At 40.9% G+C, this 27,034-nt stretch overlaps 1 protein-coding gene across 2 annotated transcripts in view; it reads right to left on the minus strand.

Annotated features, from left to right (window-relative positions):
- Nucleotides 1–27,034, minus strand: part of LOC135935437 (lachesin-like) — a 176,396-nt gene that overhangs the window by 5,085 nt on the left and 144,277 nt on the right. The window contains exons 4-5 of one of the 2 annotated variants that reach the window (XM_065477740.1): nt 10,296–10,423; nt 6,969–7,137 (exon numbers count right to left, since the gene is read on the minus strand). In XM_065477740.1, coding sequence (XP_065333812.1) covers nt 6,969–7,137; nt 10,296–10,423 — 297 coding nt within the window. Of the gene's footprint in view, nt 1–6,953; nt 7,138–10,295; nt 10,424–27,034 lie in introns of both variants that reach the window. The other variant, XM_065477739.1, reaches the window with a different exon arrangement.

A 27,034-nucleotide genomic window follows, 5' to 3' on the forward strand; every position in this document is an offset into this window, starting at 1 on the left:
GCGGCGAAACTTGATTTTAGTTCTATTTAGATGTCAATTTATTTAATTTGAACAAACTCGGAGGCTTAACAAGGCATGTTACGGACGAATCTTTACTTCATTCTGAGCGAAATTTTATTCTGTACTGATAAGAAAAGGCCAGGGCTCTATAAAAAAATAATTGATGAGCAGTTATTTGCGAGATTGGAGGTCGATTGGACGCGATTTTTCAGCGTTGAAATTTTTATGTGGCAGTCATATTTGCTTAAAGTACTTGTTAATAGATGGCGAAATTCCAAATTTGAAGCTCGGGAATGGGGGCGTTCCCTATTTTTTCGGTATCTCAAAAATACCCAAAAAACGAATTCTGTAAATGAATACTAAACTGCAACTCTTGACTGCGTTGAGGTATCACCTTGAAATTTTCACTGCCCAACCTAGTTTTTAATCCTGAACAACTTTTGCATTTACAAAAAATTCGTAGGTCGAAGGTCAAGGTCACCTTTTGCGACCTTTTTTTGAAAATTCAAAATTAAGGGATGATAGCCCCCTACGATGTTTTTGGGGTTCAGGGCTGAAATGTAGCCCGTGAAATTCTACACAAGTACACCAAGTTTCATAGGTGCAATCGCGATACTTTTGCTGCAATTCGAATTTGAAGTTTGGAAACCTGAATCGAGGCCGCTTTACCGCGCGTGGACTTTGAGCAGCGAGTTCACCTCTTGTTCTTCAAATTGATTTTTTCGCATTTCACTTGCTTAGAAACACCAATGGGGCCTCGGGTAGACCAAGGAAGGTCAAAATCGACCTTCAGGGTCTGTCCCTGACGTGACCCTGAGATTCGAAATATCGAAAATTTCCAATTTGATCGAACTTGGTGTCCTTTAATAGGTTTTCACCACCGTAGAGCTCAAATATACAGCCAAAACTGCCGAATGACAATCCTGAAACCGGTTCTTGAAATAATTGTGGTAGCCATTCATCCAGACGTGATGTGTGAAATGGTCAAAATTTTGAAATTTTTAATTATGAAAAGATTCTTTTGTTTTGTACACACGAAATTTATATTGAGTTTTAAAAAAAACCAATCGTTTGTTTACAAAGTTAACAAATTTATTTAGAGCAATAACAAATAAATTACATCTTTAAAATTTTTACTTAAAAATGTAAGGAAACAAATTTTATTAGTTTTTAAAAGTAGATTATTTGTTATTGCATTTAATAACATTTTTTCATAGTATTAAGCATATAAGATCCTTTATTATCAGCACATATTATACTTCATATGTGCAAATAAGAAGTATCTTTTCATAATTAAAAATTTCAAAATTTTGACCATTTCTCACATCACGTCTGGATGAATGGCTATCACAATTATTTCAAGAACCGGTTTCAGGATTGTCATTCGGCAGTTTTGGCTGTATATTTGAGCTCTACGGTGGTGAAAACCTATTAAAGGACACCAAGTTCGATCAAATTGGAAATTTTCGATATTTCGGATCTCAGGGTCACGTCAGGGACAGACCCTGAAGGTCGATTTTGACCTTCCTTGGTCTACCCGAGGCCCCATTGGTGTTTCTAAGCAAGTGAAATGCGAAAAAATCAATTTGAAGAACAAGAGGTGAACTCGCTGCTCAAAGTCCACGCGCGGTAAAGCGGCCTCGATTCAGGTTTCCAAACTTCAAATTCGAATTGCAGCAAAAGTATCGCGATTGCACCTATGAAACTTGGTGTACTTGTGTAGAATTTCACGGGCTACATTTCAGCCCTGAACCCCAAAAACATCGTAGGGGGCTATCATCCCTTAATTTTGAATTTTCAAAAAAGGTCGCAAAAGGTGACCTTGACCTTCGACCTACGAATTTTTTGTAAATGCAAAAGTTGTTCAGGATTAAAAACTAGGTTGGGCAGTGAAAATTTCAAGGTGATACCTCAACGCAGTCAAGAGTTGCAGTTTAGTATTCATTTACAGAATTCGTTTTTTGGGTATTTTTGAGATACCGAAAAAATAGGGAACGCCCCCATTCCCGAGCTTCAAATTTGGAATTTCGCCATCTATTAACAAGTACTTTAAGCAAATATGACTGCCACATAAAAATTTCAACGCTGAAAAATCGCGTCCAATCGACCTCCAATCTCGCGAATAACTGCTCTGATAAAATTCCATTGGAAAAGAGATATCCTGAATTAAACGGTGAGACTGAGGTGGGACTGACCATACCAAAACAAATAATCCAACCATTCCATTCATTGCTAGATATTCGTAACTAATACAAAATCACAGATTTTATTCAAGAACATTCCTGATTTGAATAGGTTATTACCATCTGCATATATATTTACTGAATACATAAAATGCTTATTTGTACAAAACGTGATAATATTAGCTTGATGCTTTACTGGCCAGAAGGAAAATCGATCAAGAGAAATTAATTTTTGGCATGTAGAATGCAAGCTATACTGTTGTGACTGCCTGGTGTGCTGGCCAACCTTGAGTGTTCGAAGGAAAACCACCATACCTGAATCACCTGCACTCACTGTTCCGTTAGCCCGACAAGAATCGAGCGATCCAGAGTGAGATCAAAAATTTCGAGGAGCAGTTATTCGCGAGATTGGAGGTCGATTGGACGCGATTTTTCAGCGTTGAAATTTTTATGTGGCAGTCATATTTGCTTAAAGTACTTGTTAATAGATGGCGAAATTCCAAATTTGAAGCTCGGGAATGGGGGCGTTCCCTATTTTTTCGGTATCTCAAAAATACCCAAAAAACGAATTCTGTAAATGAATACTAAACTGCAACTCTTGACTGCGTTGAGGTATCACCTTGAAATTTTCACTGCCCAACCTAGTTTTTAATCCTGAACAACTTTTGCATTTACAAAAAATTCGTAGGTCGAAGGTCAAGGTCACCTTTTGCGACCTTTTTTGAAAATTCAAAATTAAGGGATGATAGCCCCCTACGATGTTTTTGGGGTTCAGGGCTGAAATGTAGCCCGTGAAATTCTACACAAGTACACCAAGTTTCATAGGTGCAATCGCGATACTTTTGCTGCAATTCGAATTTGAAGTTTGGAAACCTGAATCGAGGCCGCTTTACCGCGCGTGGACTTTGAGCAGCGAGTTCACCTCTTGTTCTTCAAATTGATTTTTTCGCATTTCACTTGCTTAGAAACACCAATGGGGCCTCGGGTAGACCAAGGAAGGTCAAAATCGACCTTCAGGGTCTGTCCCTGACGTGACCCTGAGATCCGAAATATCGAAAATTTCCAATTTGATCGAACTTGGTGTCCTTTAATAGGTTTTCACCACCGTAGAGCTCAAATATACAGCCAAAACTGCCGAATGACAATCCTGAAACCGGTTCTTGAAATAATTGTGATAGCCATTCATCCAGACGTGATGTGAGAAATGGTCAAAATTTTGAAATTTTTAATTATGAAAAGATACTTCTTATTTGCACATATGAAGTATAATATGTGCTGATAATAAAGGATCTTATATGCTTAATACTATGAAAAAATGTTATTAAATGCAATAACAAATAATCTACTTTTAAAAACTAATAAAATTTGTTTCCTTACATTTTTAAGTAAAAATTTTAAAGATGTAATTTATTTGTTATTGCTCTAAATAAATTTGTTAACTTTGTAAACAAACGATTGGTTTTTTTTAAAACTCAATATAAATTTCGTGTGTACAAAACAAAAGAATCTTTTCATAATTAAAAATTTCAAAATTTTGACCATTTCACACATCACGTCTGGATGAATGGCTACCACAATTATTTCAAGAACCGGTTTCAGGATTGTCATTCGGCAGTTTTGGCTGTATATTTGAGCTCTACGGTGGTGAAAACCTATTAAAGGACACCAAGTTCGATCAAATTGGAAATTTTCGATATTTCGAATCTCAGGGTCACGTCAGGGACAGACCCTGAAGGTCGATTTTGACCTTCCTTGGTCTACCCGAGGCCCCATTGGTGTTTCTAAGCAAGTGAAATGCGAAAAAATCAATTTGAAGAACAAGAGGTGAACTCGCTGCTCAAAGTCCACGCGCGGTAAAGCGGCCTCGATTCAGGTTTCCAAACTTCAAATTCGAATTGCAGCAAAAGTATCGCGATTGCACCTATGAAACTTGGTGTACTTGTGTAGAATTTCACGGGCTACATTTCAGCCCTGAACCCCAAAAACATCGTAGGGGGCTATCATCCCTTAATTTTGAATTTTCAAAAAAAGGTCGCAAAAGGTGACCTTGACCTTCGACCTACGAATTTTTTGTAAATGCAAAAGTTGTTCAGGATTAAAAACTAGGTTGGGCAGTGAAAATTTCAAGGTGATACCTCAACGCAGTCAAGAGTTGCAGTTTAGTATTCATTTACAGAATTCGTTTTTTGGGTATTTTTGAGATACCGAAAAAATAGGGAACGCCCCCATTCCCGAGCTTCAAATTTGGAATTTCGCCATCTATTAACAAGTACTTTAAGCAAATATGACTGCCACATAAAAATTTCAACGCTGAAAAATCGCGTCCAATCGACCTCCAATCTCGCAAATAACTGCTCCGAGGTAAAAAAAATTAAACGGAAACTTAAAATTGGTGAAGTGAATAATGTTCTCATTAACCGTTGTTAATTTATGTTAGTTGAACTATTATGTTTTTGCAGTAATCGCTGCACTGTGCGCGAGTCACAGATTTGTTGTCAGGACACAGAGTGGGATAATTGCATCCTGACGGGGTAAGAAAATTGGTTGCAAAGCTATAAATCAAATCTGATCTTAAGTAAATATATCAGTTCAATTTGCTACACTTTAGCCAATTAGACAGAATTAGCCACAGTGAGTTTCGCAACGTGTTGGTGTCTGCTGCAACTACTCTCTATCAGCAGAATGCATTCCTCCTGAGTTCGCAATAATTGGAATGCATGACAGCCGTGCATACCCGTTTTGTTGTTATTGCAACCAATGCAAGGCGAGGGAGTATTGTCATCGACTCATCGTGCACATTTATGTTGCACTAATTTTATCTGCATACCGACGGAATAATTAATATCGAAAAGCGGCGCGGTGGAGAGGATGAGTGGGTCGGCGTGGCTCTAATTGAAACGGCTGATGCCAGCATAATGATTATCAATTGAAGCCACACCCATCGAGTTGAAACGGGGCCAAGTACTCTCATTAAGCTTCTCCAGGTCCAATGAAAACGAGGAAAATGGCTAAATATGAACTCCCTCTTCTAGTAAGGTTGAGAGCTTTCATTAGTGTTAATGCAATTCATCCTTTCTGAAGCATCGCATCACGAGGTTTGGTGCAAATTTATCCTATTCCATTTTGAAGCATAAAATTGCGACATGAACAGCTACCATTCTAATTTTGATTCTCTTATTGAGCACGATGGAATGGTGAGAACTAGAGGCTTTTTATGCTATGAACTAACGGAAGTGAATAAGGTATACTGGCAATTTACACAATACTTATAATGAATTAAATTATCACAAAATCATATTTTTTTAATTTAACCACGAAAAAAATTAGTTTAAAAAATATCAAGCAATAAATTCCCTAGTGGAAAACACGACAGAGGAAAAAGAAAATTCATTTTTTCACGTCGCTTCACATCTGCAACACTTTTTGCCCACTCCTGACAAAAGACCGAAATAAGTCTGTCATCTGGAATAAAAAGTGGCGCCTTATTTGATTTATCGCATTCTTTTTCCAGTTTCATATCGAAAGAAATTAAAATCGCTGAGTTGATTTATTCGGCACACAAAGCCGAGTTTTTGCTAGCGGCGCATTAATTAATTTAAAAGGCTGGAATCAGGACGGTTGGAGGCGCGCAAAAAGAGGGTCAACCCACGACACGCACTGTAATGGAGTGGCTGGAAATTGGAATGGTCGATGCACAAACGCTTTTGGCAACTGCAGCCGCAGAACATTTGCGGATTCTTTTCTGAAAGAGACTAAGCGGCGCAGCTCTAATTTGCAAAATGCGTTCCTTGGCTGTAGTTGCGTAAGCGCGAAAGCAGTAGTTGTTTCGTCAAATCGAAATTAGGCCGAGCCGGAGTGCTTCATGCTTGGCTTTGTGAACAAACTGTAAAAAAATCAATCTGCTCGCTGTTTTACCAAGGCCCTCAGCAGAAGAGGGAAAAATGTTTTATGAATTCGCCTCTGCAGAAATTTCAATTACTGCTTTGCCATTGATGCGAGCACATTGAGGCAGTCGACGTCGTCGTCGTCGCTGCCGTCGTCGTTTGCCGCTGTTTTATTTATGGAGCAAAGTTTCGCATTGTGTCGTTCGCTCGCGCACACGGTAGGAAATACGGCTTCTGCTGCTTCGCGAGGACAATTCCAAGTAATGGGAAACATCTTTGATATATTTTATTGGCAATAAAGCGTGCATCGCCGAGCGCGAATTTATCTCTCTCCAGCTCCCTCTCCTCTAATATTTCATGAGAATTAAATTGCTCTTGCGTCAGGTCGTTTGTTCAACTTCGCATATATATTCGTGGAAAGAAGAGAGCGAGAGAGCGAGAGAGAGAGAAAAAAAATGCTAGCCACTTAGGAGAAGGTTTCATGTTCCACATTGCGGCCGAATTAATTACAGCTAGCAAAGCCGTACAAAAATCCGGCGCAATTATGAGAGGTGGGTGTAGAAATGAGAGCGAGCTGCAGTGATGAAAAAGTAATTCGAGAATCGCGATATCACGTTAGCAATCAGCGCTCGGCCAGAGAGAAAAGAAACTCGATGTAATTGGCCACAAAAATAATTTATCCTTCGGGCTCCCACCGGGATGAACGGAGAGAGAAAGTTGCCCACTTTCGGTCCCTGAAGAAAGCGTGGCGTGCATCGTTTTTTCTATCTATCCAAAAGAGAAAAAGAAAAAAACTAACTACGCGGAGGGGGTGCGAAAATGCGTTGGGAGGGTTGAAAGAGAAGGAGAAAAAGGAGTAGCAGAGAATATAAAAATTGGCTCCTACTGGGTGAGTCCTCACCGTTCAGCACGTGCACCATGATGCTCTTGGGCTGCGCGTTCGACGGGTTGCACGTGTACTTGCCCGAGTCGGAAGACTTGGCCCGCTGGATGAGCAAGAAGCTGGTCGTGGTTTCACCCTTCTCGGTGATCACGCTCACACCACCCCGCGTCGAGTCGTAGCTTATGATCTGTTGGAAAAAAAAGACACGGCAAACGTTAGAAAGAATTACAAACAACTTCGTAGTGCTACTTCAAGTTTGTCGCTAGAAACAAGTACTCAGAAAAACATGAGATATACTCCAAGGAATTGAAATAAAAAACACCTTTCATAACAAGTATTTTAACAAGATTGTTCTATAAGTTTCGCTCTTATCTTTGTCTTTGATTGAAATATCGCTTTGATGGACAAGCTAATTGTAAGTTCATCATGTATCACGTGAATATTCAATGGGGTATTACGCTAAAAAGCGATCTACAATATTGATGTCCATCGAGTTTGTCAAAGAACTAACGCAGATGACGTATAAATTCATATTATTCATTGTCTCTCTATGATAGGATCACAAAGCTAAAAAGCAGAGTTGCACGTAATCAACGCTTACTAAAAATAGCGGTAACAAAGCACTCCATTTTATGGATTCGCCATCACAAAATTTTGGCACATGTAAGGCTTGTGTCAACGCAACTTTCCATTGTTTCCACCCGCATAGTTATTGATGCGGTGTCAACAGGCCATAAATCCTATTTCCTTGTACCAACGGCCGGCTCTAGTTTTCAAGCCGCTTATCGCTGGAAAGCTCGCGCATGTCCAAAAATTTACGGCAATCGCAGCTGTCAGCTTAGAGAGAAAGAATTTCCCTTCAAGAAGAAAATATGAGGTCCCCTTGTCTCAACAAAAATATTTACCAAACCGCCGCGCAACACTGTTTGTGTAACAGCAAATTCATCTCTTAACATATTTTAAATCTCTTTCATGCAGTATGAAATATAATAGATATTGAACGCGCCCAGTTTCCTTACACAAGCAAGTGAATTCGATTAAATAACAGCCCGCTGCGTCGCACCTTGACAGATTCAATGCAAAAAACTGCTTTTATTGACAGACAAAATGACTTTACAGCTTTGACAGCGAGATGAAGTCGATTTTATCAGTATTATGCCTCATTTTATTTTCCAATTTGCGTCACGCTGCCTTGTATTTTCTCTTTACATCAAGTTTGTATTTCATAAAACAACTTTTTGTGCAGAAATTCCCTCGAAAATTGAAGCATGTGTGCTGCTTCCCAAATGTTGTATTTAAAATAAAGCAGAGCGGTAGCAGGTGCTCTGTGTCACTTAACAGTCCGCGAAAATCGACCTACTTTTCCGAGGCCACTGGGCTGCCGTCATGAGGAAAAAAATTTGGCAGGCAATGTTTTGGCGTCGGACGCTCTGCGGGGCCGTATTTCATCATCAAAACAAGTCATAACACACGCTGTCAGCCACAACATGCCAGAATGATAATAGCTATTTACCAAGCCCCTTCCCCCCCCTCTCTCTCTCTCGCTCTCGTTATTTATTATTCTTCATCATTATTCTCGCATTGTAATTGTGTGAGAGCAGAAATATTAAGCACATTAAGCCGTCGCCGGGATCATGCGTGTGCCTGCCGACGTCAAGCCCGCCCGGTTGCATACGCTGGCAGGCGCCACACGTTACACACATCATGCGTTGCTTGTTCATCCCTCATGTGAATGTGGGTGTGCAGCTGGCGTTTTAATGTCTTTTGCTTATCACAAGCAACAATAAACTCATCATCATCATCCTCATCATCATCGCAGCACCGTGTTTGCGGTTAATGAAGCCGCCGGGTTCATTGTGCCAGCAATGAAGGTCAAGGCTTGCAAAAGTGGAGTATATGCACGCTCTAATAAGTCAGGAAGGCAATTCGCTAATTGAATCTGACTTTCATGCTAATTGTAAGTCGCCATTGAAACGAGCGTTTCATTCAATCTAAAAATTAATGGAATTTGCTGCTGATGGTTTGTGAACTTGATCGATTCTAGCTGTTATAATTTTCAGAACAGAAGCACCTGTCATACTCATAAATGAAATTTATTTCAAGTTTCACAAAAAGAGATTTATCGGTTCATTGATTAAAATGTCAGTGAAATTAAAAAAGTATTCGAATTATTATAGCGGTCAACTACCCTTTAACGACGCTTTTGTTGTAGCAGTGTTGTTGTTGTCCCGTGTATGATAAAATTCCTTTTCAACATGCAATTTTCAAAGCTGTGATTTCTGTGCCAACCATTCTTGTATAATATGTATGACGTTCTATAAAACTTGAGGCAAGCACGCAATGATAACGCAGAAAAACTTCACTGTCCAGACCACATTCCAGCGGGGAAATGAGTGTGTATAAAATGTGTACTACACTCTACGTCTCCGCATAACCATTATAAACCTGGGCACGCGTGCGGCATATTCCATTATTTTTTCCATCCCCACGTTCACAAATTTCGATTTAAAGTCACAAGTTTCCGAGGTGGGTCGTAAAAATGAAAACAAAATTTAAAGCGTGTACCTGCTTGCTTGCTGGAAAACCGGGAATTTGTGATGCTAAATGCATATGTTCGGCCGTAAAGTCGCCGAGAAGCATCATGCTGGGCAAATTAGTGCTAATTTAGTCGTCGTCGCTCTCGTAAACAAGATGAGCGTTAAAAGCGGCCCAGCATTTTTTAGCAAAACGCAGACGACTTGAGTTGCTTTATTATTATTAAAACTCGTAAAGTGCGAGAGCTGGAAAAATGCGATTACGTGATGCTCTTTTAAGGCTTGTTTACAGCCAATAAAAATGTTTGCGTGCGCGTGCATCAACACTCTCGTATACGTCACTGATTTTTCTTTCAGACTCACGCAATTTTCAAAAGGAAAGTTGCTGCTCGCTTAACACCTAATGTGTGAATTGAGAATCCAAGTGGAAACTTGTCGGACTGAATGACTAAAGTTAAACTAAACGAATGTCAGAGCACGTTGGCGAAGAGCTTATAGCACGCGGAGAATATTATTTGAAAATCCCCGACTTTAAAATAAATTTTGTTACTGTCCTCAGCGTCAAGAGAGAACATTTTCACTCTATCATTTTGCATAGAAATTACATCCAAAAATCCAAATTTCAGTGCCTGCCTAACATGATTGTCCTAAATAATATCCCGTCCGAGACAAATTTAAAAACGTTGATGTGTGCGGCTTTAGCCGTCGTAAAATGATTCTTGTTAAAGGTACTCTGAGCAAAACACAAATTACAAGCCGCGCGAAACCGCAGCGCCGGAGTTAGTTAATTTGAATATAAGAGAGAACTCACCGCATCATTGTGGTTCCAGAAAATGTAGGCTGGAGGCTCTGGGCTGTACAGCACGACGCAGGTCAGGTTGATGGTGCTGCCGCGGTCTATATACAGATCCGGCGAGCCAATGATGTCAGTCGTCGGCTCTACAAACACAATGGCAACAAGCGTAAGAAATCAGCCTAAGGTGCGCAAATTAAATTTCATTGGAGAGCATATATACGGGTTTTGCATAAACAAACGTGTAAACAAAGTACATATGTGAGATTGCGTTTGTCAAATGACCTATGTATTCATATCATTTTTATTGGTAAGCTAAAAGAATAAAAAAACGTTAGAGGGTCAAATTACTGGTCGCTCAAGGCTTGGGATTTAGAGCAAAATTGGAAACTATGGTAGAATAATGAAACATGAGTTGAAAAAAATAAACAACGTACAAAAAATGGTTCTGCCTGTTCTACTCGACGGCTGTAGGTTAATTTTAAAGAGGAAATTTTTTGCACGTTTCTGTGCGCTGGGCAACACACTGCTTCGGCTTTTAAGGCAATTTTTTATCAATTAATCTCGCGTGCGTTTATTTTTCAAAAATCTTTCATAGTTGTAAAAAATAATTATTTAAATTTTCACTTCAGAGCCATAATATGACAATGAGTTACAAACTTAATATTTGATTCCATAATAATATACATATTGTTTATATGTCAGGAGAAACAGCTAATCGCATTAATCATTCATCATCCAGTAATTTGTAGCAGTTGTGTGATAATATATTAATTCCCTGTGCATTTCCACCATTATCATTAGTGCCAATCGGGAACAAACACAGATGGTCGCACCATTTAGTCGCAGACGTGTTGAATTGAATGAATACACAATCAGACGAACGCTTGTAGTGCGACAAACGTTGGAAATACATGTGTGGGCTGAATGCTCTCGTACATCTCCAAAATTATCTAAAGTAAAGGGTCCGCTTAATTTTTCTCAAAGTAGAATTCAGTTGAAGGGAAATATTAATGATCTGTAATTTCTGGTACCCTTCTGATTTTCTGTAAAAGAGACTTAGAGGAATTTAAATTGCAACTGTTCAGTCTCTCTCTAGTTTTAGATGAAATCTAATTAATTGAATCCACATTGACGATTTCATCTGCTAAAAAATTAAGACAGAGGCAGATAAATGATTTCCTTTTCAATATATAAGAAGCACTTTATCAAATTCAAAGAAAACGCTGCATGACTGCACATATAAGCTGACGCGAGGAGTATAATTGCAAATTGGCACGTATGTTTGCAGTGCAGCTTGGCCGTAAATTACCAGCGTTTTATAAAGAGAGGATTCCGGCGACAAAACGAGTGCATGCAGCGCAACATAAACGAATCAACTCGTAGCTGTTTGCAAAATTGTTTCATTAGCAAGCCCCACAAGTTGGTTCCGTGTTAAAAATGCTGTCGCGCACACACAGAGAACAGCGTTTGCATACCCGGCCGGCTAATTAGCCAGTGGTAATTGCACCCTGCGCGAATCCATAATCGCCGGGACGATGCAAGTGTTCGATTATTGTCTGCTCGCTGCGCACATAATATCCGACCCATTAGCCGCTGCTAATTACACTCCTGGGCACCCCTTTGCACATATCAAACCGACTCGTCTCTTCAACACCAATGCAAATTTTGTGTGCTGATGCAACTTGGTTGGTGCAGCTCAATTTTTTACCACGAGAAAGGATTTCTATGAATAGTAGTATATAAAAAATTTCAAATAGGTTCATGCGTAAGAATTCGTAAAATTTAACCTCCAGCGTAGATCTTTTTTACCAGATTCATGAATTTTTTTACCATTTTTAACAAATATATTGCCATTTTTAATTTAAATATTATTGAATATTTCAATCTTGAGATAGAAGTTTTAACATCTTAATTTATTTTCAATTCTTCACTACTGATTTAAGAAAGTTTTTTATTTGTAAGTATGCATAAATGTATATATACACACCAAAAGTTTTTTCCTGAGTTTCTCTGCAAACCTGAGGTCAATCCAACAGGAATATCCAAATCATAATTCTGGCTTCGTAGCGACGGGGAAATATCCGAGAGTGCTCATCTGCTTCTCTTCCTCTCTTTTTTCGTGACAAAAATGCGTCGGCCCAAAAGAGACGTCGGTGGAACCCGAATATCGCGTGCGTGCCGCGCCCGTCCCCATGACACGGCGAGTGTGAGCTGGGAAAGAGCGCGGTGCGTGATTTATCGCCCTGCTCAGCGAGGACGTGAATTTCGTGAAAATGTGTGTACATTTCCGCCCACCACGCAACTCTCGGATCAAACGCATGCAAATTTAAAACGCCCAAAAGTAATTTCAGCGCTCGACTAATTTTCGAGCGTGAAATTTCCTCTTCCTGGAACGTTGTAATTCACCACATTTGCAAGTCATTGAATTCAAATTGGAAATGTATTTTTAAACGCGAAACTCATTGGATCATTAACCAAGTCGCAGTATATTTCGGAAATTGCTCTTGCATTATGTGTCTGCACAGCTGATGGAGCTTGTCACTGCATTAAAATAAAATAGAATGAATGAATAATTTAATCAACCCAAAGAGCGTAAAATAACAAAAATATATGAACTGTGAATATTCAATTTTGATGCCCAAAACTTCGTTGTTTGGAGTTTTGGCAGCTTTAGAGTTCCCCTGCAGTTCCGCCATTTTTAATTGCTTATTGCTGAATTTAAATTATCATATAGGAAGCCCTTTTTATTGTTTCAAATGTAATTTTCCCCACCTATTAACAACAAAGAATTATTGTTTTTCCTATAGAAATTTCATATGTTAAGTGCAATTCACGTTTTAAATTGAAAAAAAAAATTTGAAAAGAATGTTCTTACTCTTCTTACATGGGATTTTAACCCAAGTAAGGATACCAAACTCCAGGACAGACATTACAATGTCATACATTTTTGGAAAAAGCTGAAAAAACGCTAAAATGTAACAAATAATATTAGTCCTTGGTGAACAAACAATCATGAGGAGCGCCAAAGAGAAGGAGGTTTGCAAAGTGCGCGTCTCGTGTTCCCCAGAGTGCAAAGTGTGCGCGTGTGTTTATCTGCCTTTGTCAGCGGACGGTATGAGCAAGGGCGAACAGCGCGAGCTCAGTTGAGAAATAAATAATGAGATTTTTTTGCTTGTACGTCGAGTACTTGCGATTGTCGCCGCGACTGCTGTAAAAGTCGACGTGCACGCCAGAGTGTCTTCTTTGCAGCAAATGATGAGACATTTCTTTATTTTCTTTTCTTTCCTTTCAGGGACGCTTTATTTCAAGGGTTGCATGCCACTCAAACAGTTTCGAATTTCATAAGATCAGAGGAATGAAACTAATATATAAAATAGTTTGACGCGAAATCTAATCTTAGCTGCAACACATTTTCCAGAAGCGCTGTGAATGGCAATAAAATACTCATACCCATTTTATTTCAGGCATCTGGGAAATAATTTGAGTTGAAAAAACGCTCAGGAATCGATGTTACACTTTACTTTTTTATCATCTCGATCTGCTCATCTAACTACCCTGAAAGCTGGTGCTCTCGGTTTCTCTGTCGGGGGATGTCAATTTTTGTCGACCGATAATGAAATGCAATTAATAACGGAGAACAGAGATAAGAAAGCGCGGAAGACACGATGATGAATGGCGTTTAATGAAATTAGTGAGTGCGTGGCTGGGCAAAAAGTGGAGCAATTTATTTCCGCCAAGCAGGCAGGCAGGCTCTGCCAGTGATAAAAATAGTACATATACATTCTTCCAGCCGGTCGAGACCATATATCCGTCGTCGTCCGACTCTCTTATCTGCCGAGTGGGCCGCAACTGTCAATGAATTTCCCGGCAGCAAAAACACAGAGCTAATCTGCCACACTCTGATGCGCGCCACTTTTCATTTGGAAATGCCTCTGTTTTTTTCGCCACGCCAACACAACTGCACCGCTATATTTATAAGTGGGTTATCATGGCAGCTGAGCTTTTTCATCTCCTACTTTTTCTCCCCCGCCCGCGCCAGATATAAAGCTTTTGAATGAGTGATACAGAGCAGCAGACGAGGAAATTGATGGTCTTCACGCACACGCACCAATTCCCTGCCGATCGACAGTCGGCATCTTTACGGAGACATTAACCACATATCGAGCTAAGCAGATTGATCCTGGCATGTCCATTTCCATTTTGAACATGTCTAATTCACACAAAATAATTTTTTTGATAGTTCAATATTAGCTCCACCATTTTATTTATTCATTTGTCAAGGTGAGAAATAAATAAAATTGTTCATAGTCCATTGGTCAACAACTTGCTCCCTGACCAATCTAATTTTTTTTTACTATAGCTCTAAAAAATTGATGAAAAATCACCCACAGTCCAAATTAGTTCTGGTCCAAGTGTTGCAGAGTGAAACTTTTTCTTTAGCAGGGAAAGCACCAAGATCATCTTCTGTGGTCTGACCCAGAAAAACTTATTTTCCTATTTGGCATTCGTGGTCGGTGCAAAAAGTGCGAATCTGGCTTATTAGAGGCAGTCGCGGCCGTATCAATAGGAAATTCGTAGACAGCGAGCGCGGCAGAGGTGATTGAATTTGGTCGTCTCTCGGGCGAGGTGATACTGAAAAGCAGGCTGATTGCAGGTTTGCAAACGCCCGTTGCTCGGCGGGTTGCGTGATTTCACTGCGCAAGTAGCCGCCTGCCGTGCCCGCCTCCAGAGCCTGCAGGAGACGGAAATCAAAATTCCGTTCAGCTTTTGCGCAAAGAGGCATGACGTGCGAAAACAAATTCAATAAAAATCGGTCCTAAATCAAATTTATTCCGAGTCATGGAGCTTGTTGGGCGGCCGTAAAAGCAAGCGTGTCACGGGCGTAATGTGCTGATGACGCATAAACATTGGCTGCCTGCTGTATAATCCGGATGAGAAACTCGCCCGTCAGTCCCACGTCTCTGGAGGTTCCAACAGCCGGCCAGGTCGCGTGGGACGCACGGCAAACCCTTCGAGCCTGGCTCGCAATTTACATTTCGCAGACGATTTTTTGCCATTGTGCCACAGTCAAGTACAGGAGAGTTTGTCAAACTGCTGTAAACGGACACGGAAAAATATGAAATTTTAATTCAGCTGGGAACCACTGGACGTTAAGGTCAAATTGTAACAGAGAAGTAGTTTACTTTTATTAAACCTCTGCTTCATCCGAAACTAAATTTAACACACGTACTTAGCAAGGCATACTAAGCTCCACATTTATTTTCAGATATTCTGGATCATCTAAAAGCTTAAATGGCTGTAAACTTTCACAAAACATTTCAACTTGAGGGGATGGGCACTTACAAAATTATAAATTGATTGCCAGCACTCTTACTCGTACAGTCCGTTTCGGGAATTAAACGCTCATCACTATACTTCGGGGAGCATGAATTTTCAACGGGTCAATCTCCAATATTAAGCCAACCGGGGTTTAAGCCGGAAATTTGCAATTTCTTAAAAAATAGTTCATCCTGTTGCAAGGCATTATTTTCACATAATCATACAGAAATCTCAAATTTACTGTTTCATCTTTAGCAACAAATTAATCCGAGGGCCGAAATTTGCAAACATAAACGCCAGGAGAGCAGCCTAATTGCGTGCTCTGTTGTCATCATTCATTTTCCTGGACAGGAGTATTCATCAATAGTGACACGGCTTTAATTAACCGCAGGCAGATTATTCCACTTAGATAGGCAGAGGATGTCTGCGTTTTATCCCGTCTGCCGCGCGCTGGCTGGTCGAGCCCAACGAGTGCAGACTTTGCGAAATTAGCGTCTAGTGACAGGGCTGATATTAAGTATGAACGTGATCCTGCCGCCCGACGGAAATTTGCATTCGCGGTGCAGCGCCACCTTGGGGAAAGGCTAAATAACGTTGCTTGCGTCTCGGCTAAACTCGCCGAGAGACATCTTAAATTATACACTTTATGATTCTACGCCATTGGATGCAATCAAAAGAAAATGCGCTAGAGTATAAGTTGGAATGCGAAATAACAATTTGTTAGCGTCGTCATTAGCAGATTACTTCTCTCTCTCTGCAAGGCTTTTTCTCGAGCAGCATCAAATGGGGCCAGACAAACCGATTATCCCAGCTGGGAGCTCAGGGCTAGTGAGATTTTTTCCACTCTCAGTCTCAAACGGGGAAAAGTAATGAAATGACATTCTTTATACGTTCGTCGGGTGGATCCAAATAAAGCAGCATTCCCCACGGTGGCTGAGAAAAGAATTCGACCCAATTAAAGTCTACTCGGCCTTTGTGAGAGCGTTGGCCGAATTGATCAACTCCCTATGCAGGTTTGTTTGTCCGTTAGCTCTTTTATCCCGCAGCCTGCAAACAATGTGCACTTTGCCGTGGTTTTCGCCCGACATCGCCTTGTTTTCTTTGCAGTTACTGCACTGCGGATTAAAATGTTATTGTTGTTGTGTGTGGTGCTGGCGGTCTGCATTCAGACTTGAGACTTCTGCAGCAGGAAAGCGTTCATTAAAATCTTTGAAAGCTTTCAAAGGGACAGTGTGGCGTCACTCTTCAAGCCATTGGAATTAAAAGCAGCTGCTGATTTATAAAGCTAACAAACAGAAGCAGCTATATTCTGAGGAGCGCTGCTTCTCCTTGCAATTTTGCTTGATAAAAGGAGGCCACGTGACCTTAATAACTAGCGCTTATTGGTAGCGGCTTCTACAATCGCTGCATTTCCCTATATATCACATTTTGTGTTTTCCTTTGAACTCCACAAATAAGTCACCGCAAGGTTTTTTCCCTTTGACTCGGCTTTAACTTATCCTGCTGACCCGCCGCAACGAAAACGCCGGCAGACCTAAATTGAGTGTCGATGAGAGTGAATATTTATTTGACCACTTTTTTCTGCTATTTGAACCCCATCCAAAAGGATCCCGATTCACCCCATTGCTCGCAGATTTTGTAACTCTGTATCGCAGACAGGAAGGTCTTTGCCCGGCTAAATAATGCAAAAAATCATTTCTGCCATTCCATTACTCACGATCTTGTAGAAAATCTATCCCATTTCCTCTTCCTAAGACGATTTCGCCTCCAGCCAGCTGCAGAAAGAGAGAGTGTGTCGTGTGTTCTCAAGAGGGTCCAATCCTGCACCGCACATTTTTTTTCTTTTTCTGCCGAGAATGTTTATTGCGTCATTTCTCTCATAAAAGAACCATATTCATTTTTTATGTTTCGCTCACTGAGCTCTCTCCATTAAAAATATGGGTCCATTTGCGGCGCCCGCCGCTGGATGGAAGAGCTTTTTTCTGCCAAACAACTCCTTCTCTTCCCTTTTCGACCGGCGAAGGTGGCGGAGTCCTTTACTTAATCAGCAGGCCGGCCTCAAATTGAAACTGATTTGGCGCTGTTGGTGCGCACACACGCACCAGTAAAAAGCCTGTCAATTTTTATTGTGCCGCTGAAGTGGCTTTGAATGGGCAATACGGTGGTGGAAATAAATTCGCCGATTGAGCAGCCGAGCGCAACGCAGTGGCCATTTACTCGTCTTCTTCACCTCTGACCTCCAAAAGGAATGTGACTTTCTCCATCTCAATTTTCGGATGACCTTTGACTTACCGAACATAATGCATAAAAATGCTCGTCTACTGTTGAAAAAGCATTGTTTTAATTTAACTTTCTGAATATCATAGCAGTAAAAAACGGATAGCTGTACATAAATTGGACAATCATGGAAAATTGTTCAAGAGAAGCTCAGAAAATAATGTGTATCCTATTCAAGGAAATATCGTACATACATAAAAATGTATATTGTCCATTTTATATATACTTCACAGTGCCTTAAAAAGCATTTTTTTTTTGCTCTTTTTATCCCTGTCCTCGGACCGGGAAGGGCGCGCACTGCACTAGCACGAATGCTGAAACCCGGGTCCCCAATAACACCGCGAACGGATAACATAGGCGCACCAGGCCCACTCAAGGGCCACTTGCCTCCGCACCGAGGACTGCATTGAAACGCTAGACATTCGTCCCGTGAAGCCAAATCACGCATGCTGGAAAGGTGCAAACCAGCAAGTAGCAAATAGTATTATAACGAGGAAAATATGAAGGAGATATGATTATATATTGAAGTTTTAAGTTTAATTTGTGAAAAGTTTCCACACTTTGAATGAATAAAAAGCACATCAAATTTCTTTAGTTTTGAATTCAGCTGATAGTAGTTTAGGTTCATAGAAAACCCAGAAAACAAAAAAACTGTTAAGATATATTGTAGCGACTACCTTACCCCCCACTAGCACCTGTATAAGGCGACCCCTCTGTGCGCTAGCGAGCGGGGAGGAGGTCAATGTAAGCTAGGCCGTCGCGGGCGGCGGTCGTTGGTTTCGGAGAATAAAAACTCAAGTGCTCAAATGATAAGAGGAGTTGTTTGATTGCTTGAGATCACCTGAAGAAGAGTAAGTTGACTTAAAGCAATTCATTGGAATAACGTAAATCTCCATATTTGTGCACTGTCCGTCTGACAGTGACGGAGTTCGAGGACACCGCCTGTCGACCACGAGATCGACCAAGGCGAGTGTCCGGCTCTGGGTGCCGCAGACCGGCCGAAAGAGTCCAAATTCAGTTTAATCGCGGGAACTCCCACGAGTGAGTTCCCGCAGCCCAAAAGCAGAACAGGCTAGATCTGGGCGCCGGCTCTTCAAGCCGCGCCAGATAGTAACGCGTAGCACGAGTTCCCTAGACACGCGCGTTACAATATTATACATGTTTAATTAATGGTTTAAGAGCGTGGGCCTTCCCTTTTGTCGGGAGCCAATAATTGTCGGAGGTTTGACTTATTGTAAACTTGCATTATTGGTTAACAGCAGAAAGATGATTTCAAAAATAGAATCCGATTCAAAGGTTTCTGGTATTCCATTAGTGTCCGATCAGATTTCTTCTGTACAACATTGCAGCAACAATATATACTTCATATAATGTATCAGTCTTAATTATTTCTACCTTTCTGATCCCTAAATAACCTGATAAAACAGTGCGTTATGAAACATCAAATTAGTATATTTATTTTAAAATAAGAAAGCGTCGCCTTAAATGCAAAACATGATTTCACGACCTCTATGAAAATAAAATAAATTAGAATCAAGGCTAAAAGGTATTTTGCACATCAGAGAGTCAGTATGGTCGATCCGTCTGGTTCAATACCACACTGCTTTACACTAAAACTCTGAGATTATTAACGTGAAGGCAGTCAAATACGATATATTGGCGTTCATCAGCAGACGCAAGCGGCGGCGAAACAAGGCCTCCCGGCCGGGAGGCTCGTGCCAAAAGCTGTAAAAATTGATTGTGTCTGGCATTCGAACTTCGCAGATTAATTGGCCAGCGGGACGGCGGACTGTTTGCGCGCAATAATTCATCACTTTTAAAATCTCTGGTGTAGACGCGTATCGATCAAGTTGCCCAGTGCATAAATCACGCACTCCTGTGGACAGAGTCTGGCCCTCGGGGCGGCTCGTCAAAGGTGCGTCGAGACTTTTATAATGCGCACACAGCGGCAGTAAACGCGAAGAAGCAGCACGCCATGAATGAAAAAAGTCGAGAGAGCTTTTTAACTTCCATGATTTGTGGCACCGTCCCCGGCAGGAATATTGATAGCATATAGCCTTTCTTTCCACCCGCGCGCTCGTGTTCCCGACTGCTCCAGACGCGATTTATCAATATTTATTAGCTCCATGCAAATTTCAGTAACAGGTTGCGCGGAGCAGAATTTAATTTAGCAGCAGCACGGCGCAAGGTCGATCGGGGGTCGCCGATTATGAATATTTGCTCAAGGAAAGATTCGTTCGCGCTCGGATAATTTTGCCCCTAAAGCTGCCGACGCAGTAATTTTCCGGCGAATTGGGCTGTAAAACGGGATTATGCAGCCCTAAATTCAATTAATTTTGAATTTTGATAAGCGGATCAGAGTGTACACATAGGGAGCAATATATTTTGCAACAGCAAGGGTGAACGCGTCATAGCAGCTAGAATTTTTAAAGAAAAAATTCTATATAGAATTAAGTGACAGATAAGTAATTAAATTAATGCTTGGCACGTGCTGAATTAGGTTGAGTTCAGCTGGATCCAGTTCACTGAACTGTCTTTAACTTGTCAAGTGCCAGAGTGAATTGTTGGAAATAATTTGTTGTTCAAACCTCACATCTGCGCTTTTCCTTAATTAGAATTAGTTTCATTGAGCAAACTTAGAATTATTACTTTCTAGGATCATCCCTTTGAAGCGGATTCCGTCGAAACGTAAACAACGAATAATAGGATTTTCGAAAGCAATTTAAACAGGAATAAACGCCATCAAGTTCACCATAATTTCAGCGTCTCAAGCCGCCGAATCGCGCAAGCAACAAGAAGCTGTGGTGAGAGAAAGAGGCTCATAATTACGGCGTGAGTTATAGTTACTGCGTGAAAGCAATTTGCATTTTGCGTAGAATGTGAATGGAACTAATTTGCTCTCGCGCGCCAGCCAGCCATCCAGCCGGCACATAACTGAGACTTAACAGTCCTCACTTAGCGGAGGCGATTTAGGCAGCGCAGGCACGACTTTTCTGCTCATTTTTTTTCTCTGCCTCTGCAACTCCTCGTGGAGGGAGCGAGCGAGTGCAGAAAAAGCAAGGCACTCAAGTGGGGCCGGCGCTAAAAAAGAAGATAAACTCGGCCAGCATTTTTATTGCCCTCGCGAGCGCTAAAAAGTTTTATAACGAGCCTGCAAAATTCCTCTTTAGCCGGCATTCAAATTCAGAAATGTTCGCGCCGCGTTGACGGGTGTAATGACAAAACGGCCCGAGAGCACATCATGCGCCCGCCTTCTCACTCCCTCTCCGCACCGCACTCGAGAGCTTCGGCAATAATAGTTAAAAGTTTTCGGTGGTGACCAGTACGCTCGAGTAGCCAACCGCACCCACCAAATGGACCAGGCGGTGCGAAAATCTTGTGTCGGTCGAGGCCTGTTGATAAAACTGAGGCTGCTGTTTTGTTTTGCGGCAGCTGCATGGCGAAAACCGCTGAAACCAAAAAGCTCGTTTCCGACGGGTTCAGACACAATTTCGGCAATGGGCATCATCCAGTTGGTATTTATCGAGGCATGATGCGCAGGGTGCCAATGAAAATAAAATTTAGACAAAAGGGGGCATTAATGCTGTTTTCATTTCCAAGCCGTTTAAAACATGCTCATAAATTATAATTATCGCTAATAGTTTACTGTTATTTGTTTCAAATTTTTGACAGGATTTCAATGAAAAAAGAGATAAATTTATAGCTATTTTTTCAATGCAACTTCCAGCGAAAAAAAAACACTTTTCCAGGGAATTAAAAATTTTATAGGGGGTTCGTTTCAACAAGAGCTTTGAGCTCTGAGGTAAAAGTCATATGGCAAGTTTTGATGTGAACTAATGAGACTTGGGAATCTTAGCCTGAAACTTTCCCCAAGTTCTGTTCATGCCAACAACTGACTACATAAGTTAAAAGGGTCATTAGGGTCATTAAATCTAAAAAGAAAATAAATATAAAAGAGAGACATGATCAAGCTACGGGGAAAAGTTATTACTCTCCATTTTCGCAAATTTCGAATTAGAAATATAAAACAATTTAATCTTTACGTTGAACTGAAATTTTTTCTCCCCCTATAACATCCATCTTGCAAGTACTTATCTAGGAAGCCAAACCAAATATTATATTTTTTATGTAAATAATCACAGTTCAATATTTTGCATATTTTCAATTTGCTTTTTAGATCTTTTTTCAGCTTGTAATAAAAATAGATATGCCCTAAAAACGGTTTCTGACCATTTTAAGTGCGGCGCACAGAGGTTTTGTATGCGTTTGATGCTTACTCTAATCAGTGATGCATACATTTTTGATGCGTAAATTCAGAAAAAAATTAGAAAAAAATTTGAATAAAGCTATGATAACCATTACTTTAACCTAGCAATAAATAATTTTAGTTGCAAGTAAAGCTAGAGATTTTGTCAGAATCATTTTTTTGCCACACTTCAATCGCTGCTACTGTTGGAAGTACAGCTCACAGGAATTAGTGTCGGGCGGACACACAGCAAAATAACTGTTTGCTGCAGCTGCGAAAACGTGGGCGAAGCGGCAAAAAATCTGCAAAGGTCATTCGTGCGGACCTCTCTCCATTATTTCTCTTTGTTTCATCGCAGGCCGGTTTCCCTCTTTGTGGTTGGCACGGCCGGAGCAGGCCCATTAAAAGCGGAAGACAGACTGGTGCCCTTCATCTTCGTCTTCGCTTACAAAGGAAAAACACAGCGTGCAGTTTTCCTCTGGGCTTTTTTGCCACCACCGCCGCCGCTCATGCACACACAGATTGGTGGAAATGCCAGCAGGTGCTAGGCAACCCGCTAATTGATCTCTGGCAAGCGGAACACCACTCACCGAATATTTCATATTTGCGCCCCATCAATCAAGCCCCGACCACGAGCAGGCAAGGAAAAACGATTCTCGCCACTTGTAAAATTAATAATCCAGCCTAAACTTCAATATTATTCCGTGCTTGTTTTAAAACGGTTGCGGCGGAAATTGCGTCGTGTGTTTTGCAGGATTATATTGGCGCAGAATTTCAATCAACCGCTGCTTCGGTGATCGATTATTCTTGTGAATTATTCAATATTGAGGAGATTTGCAAAAAATGAGCGTGGTGGCATTATAAATCACGCCCGAGACGAGACTGACTTATCAATCATCTGCCTACCATCTTTTGTCTGCAGATTTCCATGAAAGATTATTGCTCTCGCTTTGTCGCTTCTTCCTCGCCTGTAATTTGTCGCCGTTCTGCAGTATTGCCAGTCAACATTAAATGATGATATTATTAAACCGCAGAATTTGCTTCAAAGAAACTATCTCCTTCTCGTATCGGATTAAGCCGTCATTTTATTGATTTGGATTTTACGCTACTTGCGCGCAGTTTCTATTAAAGTAACGAATCGCGAACACCGTCTCGGCCGAGAGTGATAAATGGGAGCGGGGCCCATTTCACGCGCAGCCAGCTGCAGAGCGGGCGCGAAGTTTTGGCATAAAATTAAAAAGCAATTTGCAAGGATTTGCCGAGGAGCGCAGAGCAGAAAAATAGAAGAAGAAGCGCTCTTGCAGAGCAGAGATTACGCGGTCCGCTGTCTTTCACGCTGAAAATAAGGAAAAATCTTTGCTTCAGCGCTGAAACGGCCGGAAAAAGAAGGCGTTTGAGTGTGTGCGTACACGCAGCCGGCGGATTATGACATTAGAAATTTATTCCGGCGCGACGCGCGAAGGAATTTTTCGCTGATGATTCCAGCACCACATCACCTCAACCAACCATCCACCCCTGCTTTGAAATTCCGCTCTCCTGAGGAGAAAGAATCATTGATTGTTTCGTAAGTTGCATAAATTAGAGGGCAGTGAGAGAAGATCGAATCTTGTTTTTATCAAAGTGATCGGAGATTCACGTTATATTAACTCTAGAAAAAAATCGAATAAATTATTCCTCAAAATGCTTTATTTTTTCAGCTTTCTCAGTCAGTTTGTTTATTTCTCCATGGTTTCTATTATAGAGCTAATATAACTTTGTGAAAAAAGGATAGAAATGTGTATTTCCCGTCATATTCTAATAATTATAGGAGATTAGCATATTTAATATTAAAAATATATATTACATTCTAAGATAACAGACAAGTTTTCAAGGTTAGTTCTTAGTCTGTGCCCTTTATGGCAGTAGCCAATTTTTCACGATTTATTTAAAAAACCATACTTCTTTTAATCAATCAAAAAACAACAATATGAAGGGAAAAATGAAGTACAATACCTACAAAAATAACAGATTTTTAGAAATGCTAGAAGAACATTATCTGGATTTGCTTTTATTTTTCTACTTTCGCACTAAGCACAAATCATAATGCAGCCTTTGTAGCAAGAGCTCTTTCAGAAGCAGCTTTCAGTGACGCCAAAAATTCCCTGACACACTTTCCTTCCGATGTTGATGGATGAGCCTCGATTTTTCACTGCCCTCATAGATAATCGGCCCAACGATTTTGAGAGAGTTGAAGCGCGCATACGAAGAAATTCCGCGACGTGCGAGGGCGCGAATGAAATTTTATTGAAAGAGGGCCTGCTGGCGGAAAATTGCGACGACTAATGACGGGCGTCACGGTATATTGTCGGAAGAGAGGAGAAGGAAAGAAAGGAGACGAATACATTTTGGGTGGGAAATGTGTGTGTGTGTGAGAGAGAAAGAGAGAGAGAGAGAGAGAGAGAGAGAGAAGCCCTGGGTCACAGGGCCGATCAATATGACGCTGACGCCGAGTGAGTGTGTATCCGGAGACCTGGCTGGCGCGCATTTTTATCTCGCACACACATGCACGCATGAAAAAGAGCCCAAACAACTGAAGCCATTCATTAGGCTGGCAGAATGGCAGCCGGATGGAGAAAAAGCAAGCAGTTGGCGTAAAAAGGGGTTGCACGAGACGCGGAACGTGCGGAGGTCGCGAATAATGCGCGCTATTGTGATCCCAACCATTTGCCACGCGGCTATCGATCAGCCAAATGTGTTGTGCTGAAAGGAGTGAAATTCGAATATACCTTGGCATTTTTAAGCTGCATCCTTACTCCTGGATGAGGTGCGAAATTAAACATAGTTAAAAAATTGTAAACCAATTCCTCATAATTAGCAATCCACATACCACCGACAATATTCCCACCATAATATATTCAACAACGGCGTTTGGTATTAGCCTAATTTGATGCGAGCCACATGGCGTCCTAATTATTTTTCTATACTGCACCAAAACTTTGTCTTTTGTGAAAGTAGACGTCAAACTATTTAATGAAGAAACTTTGCGTCGTTCCAACCCCATCAACTCTTATGCAGATTTCGATCTTTCGCTCGCTTTGCTCGGCCGCAGCGCAATGAGAGCCTCGCCTCAGCACTGCTGGTCAGAGACCGTTCGGGTTTAGCTTCTAAATGAAGTTAATATTCAGCCTGCTGCACTTTCGTTTTACGACACGGTCGTGAAAAAGGCAGCAACAGCAGAACCGTAAAAAGTGCTAGGAGATTCAAGTTTCGCGAAACTTGCTTCATTTTCATGCATTAAACATATATAATGCGTCCACCTGAAATCAGCTGCGGGCATTGAAATAACAATTATGTCGGAAATTTCCGAGCTCCATCCTCCTCTTCGATCTTACTCTGCATATGGAATGGTCGATCCGCAATGCTCCCTGGAGTGTCATTTATGCAGATTCGAATTTCAACTGCTCGTATATTTCTAGTTATCACCTCTAGGATAGCTTTCCTCAATAAATAAAATGATAGGATATTTTTTAAACCGACAACTCTGGGCGTGTTTGAATGAAAACTCATGTAGGGTTTTATTCTTTGATGGTCAAGCCGTCATTACATCCCGGTAATTTCCTAAAATCACTAAAACTTTATCTAAATTTCGATTGGTTTCGATAGAAGAATAACAAATTTTAGTTTTATGAATTATAAATTACCAAATAATACCTGGGACAAATTAAGACATGTTCATGAGAAGCAATTTTCTATAAGAACCATATGTCACGGAAAGCCTGTTGAAGGTTTCTTACACTAGTAAGAAACTTTCAAATAAATAAGGCAATCCCAACTTTCGGCTTTTCTCATGCGAAGGGCGTTCTGCAAGTGGCGTGTGCGTAATCTCGAAAATAAAAAGCCCAGCCATGCCAATCGCAGACCGCGTCGGTAATATTTTTTCTTCTTCTTCCTCTCGGCAGTCGCAAGAAAGGCGTAATTAATTATTTGCTAATGTAGCGAAGTCAAAGCCTGCCAGCGGATAATTAATTGTTTCGCGGTAAACAAGGTGAGCCAGCAATTTGTAATCTGCTTGCGAGAGTTTAACGTCATCCACTTGTATGATGAGATATAATTCAATTAAAACTCGGCAGGCACAATAGTTTTAATGCACTTTCCCACTTTTGTCCCGACCAACGCTTTGCTGCTTTTCCGATAATTTGCCTTTGTAACTGCTGATGGCTTTTCACGGAAATAAAGTTTCAACGCAGCTCGACGCTCGCATTTTGCGCTAATTAATCGCTGATATGCTTGACGATTTTTTGCTGCCACTCCGGTAATTATTTCCATAACGTGCAATTTTCATGTGAACAAACACGTGCGTTAAGTTGAGAGTTGTCATTTTAAGTTGCCAAAGGCTTACATGAGTGGATGGTTTTGGATGAAATGTGTGCTTTTTTATCGTTAAATTTTAATTTGGGTGAACAAATCTTTCTTTTCACTTTGCAGAGTGCAAGAAGAGGCAAGAATTAAACACGTATCAAACACTAAGCATTTACGAAATATGCAAAATTTCGAAAACAGCTTCCTAGTTGAACATGTATCCCGAGAATTCATTCCATCGTACAAGCTATTCACGTCGCAAAGAGGTTTACACACTTTGCTTGACTTTGGATTTTACGCGCTGGCAACAAAGTCGCTTAATCTGAATAATGCATAGAGAGGAAAAGACGCCCACCGGCTGCGGCATTATTTTTCAAAAGGCGGTTGACGTTGTTCGCGCACCGGCGCCTGTGTGTGCTTAATAAATAATGGCATCCGTATTAAAATTAATGGTCTCGTCCTCCTGGACGCGCGCAACTTTCAAGAAATCGGCTTCGCACGTTAGCAAACTTTTGCTCTCGCGCGCAAGTGTGTGCGTAAACAAATTCAACGTTCATAAAATCCAGCGCCTCTG

This window comes from Cloeon dipterum, chromosome 2 (assembly GCF_949628265.1).
Source record: "Cloeon dipterum chromosome 2, ieCloDipt1.1, whole genome shotgun sequence".
NCBI lineage: Eukaryota > Metazoa > Arthropoda > Insecta > Ephemeroptera > Baetidae > Cloeon > Cloeon dipterum.